This window comes from Monoraphidium neglectum, assembly GCF_000611645.1.
Source record: "Monoraphidium neglectum strain SAG 48.87 unplaced genomic scaffold scaffold02695, whole genome shotgun sequence".
Classification (NCBI taxonomy): Eukaryota; Viridiplantae; Chlorophyta; class Chlorophyceae; order Sphaeropleales; family Selenastraceae; genus Monoraphidium; species Monoraphidium neglectum.
In genome coordinates, this window is record NW_014010933.1 from 1 (window position 1) to 7,057 (window position 7,057).

A 7,057-nucleotide genomic window follows, 5' to 3' on the forward strand; every position below is an offset into this window, starting at 1 on the left:
GGGGGCGTGGCGGGTCGGGGTGCTCGGGGCCGGCGGCCGCCTGTCGGCCGCCAGCCGACAGGCGGCAGGGGTGCGACCCTGGTGCTGCTTCGAGCCCCTCTTTTGTATGGAAGGGGCGAGGTGGGTGTGTGGAAGCTCAGGACCCACCGGAGGGCCGGCGCCGCAGGCACTGCCGCCGCCGCTTCCTGCCCCCGCCGGCCGCCCCTGCGCCCGCCGCCCCGACGGGCCGCGCCTGCCGCCGCCGCGCTGCTGCTTGATTGCGGAGCGCTCTTTAGGCACACTGTGGACAGCCGCGCGCCCGCCTGAAACCATTCGTGTCTTTGCTGATCCCGGGCTCTGCTGAAGGCGGGGGCGCCCTCTGCGTGTTGTTGCTTGGGCTCTGCTGCGCGTGTGTGTCTATGGCTGGACCGCTGGCGTCCTGCACGCCTTCTTGCGCGCGTGGCTGCAAAAATCTGCGCGCAGGCGCCGTTACAAAACCCCGATGGGATGCCTTCGATTGTTTCCATAAAGCCGCGCCGTGTTGTAGCGGCGTGGACACATGATCTCTGGCAGACAGACAGTCACATCTTCTTGCTACCGATGTAACGTCTCCACAGTGAGAATGGAATACGAATAGACTCCACTGAGTGGATCTGTGTCAGCCCATACAACAGCTCGTGCATATGAAACGGCGAACTGGCCGTTTGAGATACATGTCAAGGCAGGAGGGGCGGCAATGTGACACCACCCGCAAGCCGGCCCCCACGCCCACGCAGGCGAAGGCGCAGGTGCAGGCGGCCGCCTCGCGCCGCGACTCCCGCTGTCAGTCGGTCAATGCCCCAAAAAAACGCGGGGCCGCACGTTGTCGCGCTTGCGCAGGCGGCACGGGCCTGCCCCCCCCCCCCATTTTCCCTGCCTTATCAGTGAAACGCCCCATCACAGGAGGTTTGCGAGCCGCACGTTTTTGCTGGGCAGGCCGGCCTCGTTGCTGATGGCCTCCTGCAGCAGGGGGGCCAGCTTCTGGGTGCGCGCCAGGGCGAGGGCGAGGCGGTGGTCGTCATGGGCGTATGTTTTGATGACGACGTTGGGGTGGTGCTTCAGGAGGGCCGCCTGGGATATGTCGTGCTGCCAGGTGCCTGGGGTTTGATGGTGGGGTGGGTGGGGGTTTTATGTGTGAGACTCTGCGTGGGCGGATTGAAGTTGGTGTGTGGGCAAGTGGAATTTGAGTGTGCGCAAGTGTGTGTTTGTATGTGTGAGAGCGTGTGTGTGTGGGTGTATGCGTGTATGCATACGTGTCTGTGTGTGTATTTGGGTGTGAATATTTGCGTGTGTGAGTGTCAGAGCGTGTGTGTGTGTGTGTGTGTGTGTGTGAGAGAGAGAGAGAGAGAGAGAGAGAGAGAGAGAGAGAGAGAGAGAGTGCGCGCGCAGGTCACGGAATATACAGCCGTTGCTTTGTTAAAATCTGCAACGCAGCAGGCACAACCTAGCTCATTGGCGCAGGACGGCCGCACAACACAACACAACACAACTGCAGACGCATACGCACGTGTGCACACGCAAGCACACACGCGCGCGCGCGCACCTGTCAGTATGCGCACGCGCGCCTTGCTGGCGGCGACTGCATCCTGCAGGTTCTGCTGCAGCGCATCGAGCCACTCGTTGGGGCGCGAGGGGCGGATAGACGCCGTCCGCAGGTCGACCTGGGAGGGGGTTGGGGTTGCCGGGTTGCGGGGTCAGAGGTGGCGGCGGCGGCGTCGTTGCATGGCATCGCGCTTTCAAGACTGAATCATGGGAGGATGTATCATCAGGCGCCGCGCGGCTGGAGCACAGGTCAAAGCTCGTGCGATACAAGAAAGAAAGGGGCGCCGGCCGGCGCCGTCGGGGAAGCGGCGGCGGACCGCGGAGTTTGGCGTGCGTGTGCAGCCCTCGCGAGGGGGGAGCAAGGGGCCCTGCCGCGGCGGCAGGAGCGCCCGCGGCCGCCGCGGCGCTGGCGCCGCGGCACGTGGCCGCGGCCAGGGTGGAGCCACCAAGCGTGCATGCGTGAGCGACAGCCATCTGCTGCCGTTATATCGCGTTAGGCGGGGCCCGTGCCCCGCTGCCCTCTGCCGCCGATACTCTGTTTGGCGCGCGGGGCCTGTTTCAAGGTTCAGAATCAAGGGCCGCACCTGCGGGCTGAACGCGAGGACGGCCGTCGCCGCCCGGCAGAACAGCAGCGCCGCCGTCGCCCCCATGCTGTCCCCAACCATCACGACCCGGCTGTAGCCCGCGACTGCGGCCTCCAGGCGCGAGTGGTAGGTGGATTGGAAGGCGGCGGGGTCGCCGCCGCGGTACCAGTCCCGGAATGGATCCACGACGAAGAGCACGTCAAAGGCGCTGGGGGGAGAGGGGCGGTGGTGGGTTTCAAGGGTCAGGCGGTGGGGGGATGGGGTGGGTTGCGGCCGAGAAAAGGGGTGTGTGGGTAACGGAGGCGCGAGGCGGCGGGGGCGGCGGCGGGCCCTCGCCAGCGGTGAGCGGTAAGCTGGGGCGGGCCGTCGCGGCTGCATGTGCACCGCAGCCTGAAGGCCTGCGCGCGCCGCCGACGCGAGGCGCCCGCCGGGCGCCCCACGGAACAACAGGCCCCCTCCCCTGCCCCCGGCGGCGCCACCGGTACCCGTGCCGGCGCTGGCAGTCCGCAGGCGGCGCCGCGGCCGCGCGCACGGCCGCGCCCAAGCCCCCGCACCCACCCGCCATAGCCTTCCTCCTCCATAGCCGTAGCCACCTTCCGCAGGACACCCCCCCAATTCGCCAGCCCCGGCGCGCTCCCAAACGACACCACGAGCACCCTCTCGCCCGCCGCGGCCGCCTCTCCGCCGCCGCCGGCCGCCGCCGCCGGCCGCCGCTGCTGCCCACCGCGCTGGAGTTTGAAGTACCCCGGGCCCGACCCTTTGACCGCCCCGATCCGTATCATCCCCGGCCGCACAGTCAGCGCGGCGTCGAGCAGCGCCACGTCAGCGCCCTCCACCTGCGACTCGTCGAGGCCGACCGCCTTCAGCCCCGGCGGCAGCTTCCCGGCAGCTGCCAGCTCGACGGCGCGGCGCAGGAGCTCGTCGACCGTTTGGCGAGAGAGAGGGTTACCTTCTAGCCAAAGCTGCTGCAGGTTTTCAAGGTCGAGAAGGCCTTTGCTGCCGCCACCACTGCTGCTGCTGCCGCTGCTACCGTTGCTGCTGTTGCTACTGCTGCCGCCAATCGGGAGCGTTTCCAGTCTGTTGCCGTAGAGGTGCAGCTTCTGTAGCGCCTTGAAGCCCGACAGATCTGACGGCAGCCGCGCGATCTGGTTGTCGGCCAGCGACAGCTCGATAGCGGCCTTTTCAAATGTTCAAATCCCAAGGGGGCACGCCAGGCGGCGAGGCGCGGGCGAGCGCGTGAGTGAGGCGAGCCAGTGCAGGGCGGCGCGCGTTTTGGAGCCGCAGCTCGCGGGGGCCGAGGCGCCACGTGGCGGGCCGCCTGCGCGAGCGGCCGGCCCCGCGCACCCCCGACCCCCCGCCTGCGCCGCGCGCAACGGTGCTCTCCTGCCGCCTCTCCCTTCCTCCGTCCCGAAAAGCGCTCCCGTTCGTATCACCTAGCCTCAACCATGCTGCGCCGCCGCCGGCGGCCCCACACCCACCGGCAGACGCGCGAAGCCGTCAGGCACCCCCCTAAGGAAGTTGCCCTGAAGGTGCAGCTCCTGCAGCTTCCCGCAGCTCCCCCAGTCGCCCGGCAGCGCCGACAGGCGGTTGCCGTTGAGCGCGAGGCGCTTCAAATTCGGCAGGGCCGCCACAGAGGGGGGCAGGGATTCGATGAGGTTGCCTGAGAGTGCGAGGTCTTGGAGGGCCGAGAGGCGGCCCAGGGACTCGGGCAGCGCCGCGAGCCGGTTGCCTGGCGCAGGTTCCGGGAGGGAGGGGCGGCATGGAGGCGGGGCGGGGCCGCGTGGGGCTATGGGGCCGTGGTGGCCCTGCGGCGCGCGGCGGCGTGCGTCCGAGCCCGGCTCCGGTGCACCGGACCCGCTCGCCGTTGCAAGCAAGTCCTGTCTCAAGCGGGTACTGTTTCAAAGCGCACCCCATCCGCGGCCGCCCGCCCACGCCCCGCCCCGCGTCGCCGCCCACCCGCCAGGGAGAGGCTCTTCAGCGCCGTCAGCTGCCCGACAGCTTCCGGCAGCTCCCCTATCGCGTTGCCGTGCGCCCACAGGCCCTCCAGTGAGGTGAGGCCCCATAACTCAGACGGCAGATCCCTCAGGCCGTTCCCGGCCGCGACCAGCCGCCGCAGCTCCGAGAGCGCCCCCAGATCGCCTGGCAGCGATCCCAGATCGTTCCCGGCGACGCTTAGGTCATGCAGATCTGAGATCTCCCAGAGGCCCGCGGGGAGCGACCGCAGGCGCAGGTCTGACAGGTCGATGCGGCCGGTGCTGGAGGCGATGCTGAGTTTGACGTACATCTGCCGCTCGTCGATCAGAGGGCCGCCATCGCCGTCGTCGGGCGCGGCACGGGGGGCGCGGTGGCCCGGGCGCGGCGCGGGGGCGGGCGGGCGGGCGGCCGGGGTGCGGCGGCCGGGGTGCGGTGCGCTGCACTGTCGCCGGGGGCATCCAAACGCGCTGCTGTGCCGCATGGTGACCAGCGACGCCCGAAAATGTGATTTTTATCGTGCAAATCGCCAATGTATGCGCTTCTGCGCTCGTAAATGCGGCTGTTGCAAGCTGACAGCCGAACTTTTTACAGCACTTGCGGGGCACCCAAGTAAACCGAGCGGGAGGGCAGACTATAATTAAATAATTTGTCACGTGTTGTTCATTATTCAATGTGTGAAGGATGCACGCGATGACTCAGAAGATCATCCATGGTCAGATCGTCTCGCACCTTTGGCTTTCCAACATACACATGGTTAATCCTGAAAAAGCCGCGAGTCTCTTGTGATGCCAACACCCCCCCCCCTGAAACGGTACCTGTAGCCTTTGCTACCTACAAAGCGCTGACCCAGTCAATGCAATCAGCTGCAACAGGACACAGCTATCATGATGGACGTGACGCATGTAGACCTTGACGCCCACGTAACTCAACATGTGCATGCGGAAACAGGCCTTCAGTGTGCAGCCTCGCCCGATTGTTGTCGAGGCGTCGTAAAAGCCAGGCATTCCTCCAAGTCAACGCAGGTGCCCCCAAAACACGCAAGCATGGCCTTTTCAATGGGTGACTTTCAGCGCGCGCCGAGTGCACTCCCAGGGGGAAGGGTGCGGCGCACCAGCCTGCGAACGCAAGGCAGCGCGCTGCGCACACACGTTTGGTTTGTCTCCCGCGCCTTGATGCAGGAACTGCAAAGCCGACGATAACCCCATGCCCAGCCGGCCGGCCCCTGTCGGGAGCAGCGCCGTTTTCGCGCTTGAGCAATGCTGCCTCGCCCCTCGCCGCGCCTCAGAGCGCCCCAATTGCGCCTGGGCGCGGCGGCGGCGGCGGCGAGTAACCAGGCATGGGCGGCGCCCGCCGGCCGCCTGGCCCCTAAGCTCGTCGCATGTAAGCAGGGGAAGGGCGCCCCTGGTAGGCGCAATTGGCAGTGCGGAGACGGAGCGGCGCGCTCGCACGCGCACAAAGGACGGGGGCGCCGCGGGCTGTCCGCCTTGCGCCAGGCGAGCGGCAGGAAGGTGCATGTGTGCGTCGCAAGGGCGCTCCGCCTTTAAATTGGACCAGTGCGCCTGCCCTGCCCCGTGCGCGCCGCGGCGCGCACCGCGCCCCAAAAACACAAGTAAAGCACACGAGCAAGTGCACCGGCCAGCCCGCGCCGGCAGCGTTCAAGTGTTGATGACATCACACAGCAAGCTGCCTGGGCAGGCGCCATCCCTGGGCGGTTTCTACGAGCGGTCCCGTTGATATGAATCTCATGTGTCATGGCTGGAGGAGTGCTGGCTTCCTTCTGAATACCGCCCGGGAGAGCGGGAGAGAGCGGGCTGAGCTGGGCTGAGCCAGGGGGGTGTGGGGGCTGTCACAAAAGACAGGGTGTCCCGCGGCGCGTGGCGCGGCCAGCGGCCGGCCAGGCCGCAATCGCCGCCGCAATGTGGGTGTTGGAGGGGGGAGGGCCGCGGGCGCCCCTGGGCACAGCCTGGCGTGCGGAGGGGCGCGGCGCGGCGGCTCCCAGCAGACGCGGCGCAGCCGGAGCGCCGCTCCGCTTTAAAGGCAGGGTGTTGAGCTGGCTCGGCTGCAGGTGGCGGCCCGTCCGATGATGTTCAGAGTGAATTGAGTGAGCGTGCGTGCGTGTGTGCGCTGGGGCAGCACCCGCGTCCGGCAAGCGGCAGCGAAGTCTCGGCACCCAGCCGAATTTGGGCGCAAGAAAGTGGAGAAGACAAAAGGTGCGGGCCGCACGCTGGTTGTTATGCCGGGTCGCGGAGTTGGCGCGCCCGTTTGTGCTGCCCGGGCACGAGTCTTGAGGGGGGGGCCGCGCCTTTGGGGCATCCCGCGGACAGCGGCGTCGGGGAGGAGGGTCATGGGGAGGGCGCGAGACGAGCCAACGCCAGCAGTGGCACGCGCGTTCAGTCGCAGGCTGGGGAAATGCACCCGCAGGTGGCACGAAGACGGAGGCAGCGTGGCGGCGCGCGCAACAGGCGCTCGCGTGCGCGGCCGCCCGGCGCGCCGAGGTTGGCGCGCCGGCGGCCGCGCGAGGGGGTGGGCTTGTTTTGCATGGCGCCGGGGCCGCGGAGGGCTTGCAGAAGTGCACGACACGAGGCGCGTAGGAAGGCGCCGCGACGAGGCGAGGGGGCGCGCGGCGCGGCGGCCGTGCCGCCGGTCGGCGGCCGTGCTGCGTGGCGGGCTAATAAGAGCCGCTGCGCCCGGCCGCGGCGCCCGCGGCCCCGCCGTCGGCGTGCCCGGCGAGGGCTTGATCAGGAGGCTAAGGGGCCCGAGGGTCAGGAGGGGTGCAGGGAGCAGGGAGCGGAAGCAAGCGGCTGCCGGCTGTTATGACCGGCACACGTGGGGGGCGGGCGACACGGACGCGCCTGCTCAAACCAGCGGCGCGCGCCCTCTGCGCTTGCGGGTGCGTGTTGGCTGTGGTCGTGCAGAGGGGCCTGGCGTTTGGACGGGCA

The 7,057-nt window shown here is 68.3% G+C and overlaps 1 protein-coding gene across 1 annotated transcript; it reads right to left on the reverse strand.

The window, feature by feature from the left end:
• Positions 1–915: 915 nt before the first annotated feature.
• On the reverse strand, positions 916–4,599 carry MNEG_11331 (Leucine-rich repeat-containing protein 40; the record flags this gene model as incomplete). Its single annotated transcript, XM_014040196.1, has 6 exons — positions 916–1,115; positions 1,562–1,679; positions 2,145–2,352; positions 2,529–3,322; positions 3,623–3,873; positions 4,101–4,599. The coding sequence occupies 6 exons, from the start codon at positions 4,597–4,599 to the stop codon at positions 916–918; spliced, it is 2,070 nt and encodes a 689-aa protein (XP_013895650.1).
• Between the last annotated feature and the right edge of the window lie 2,458 nt (positions 4,600–7,057).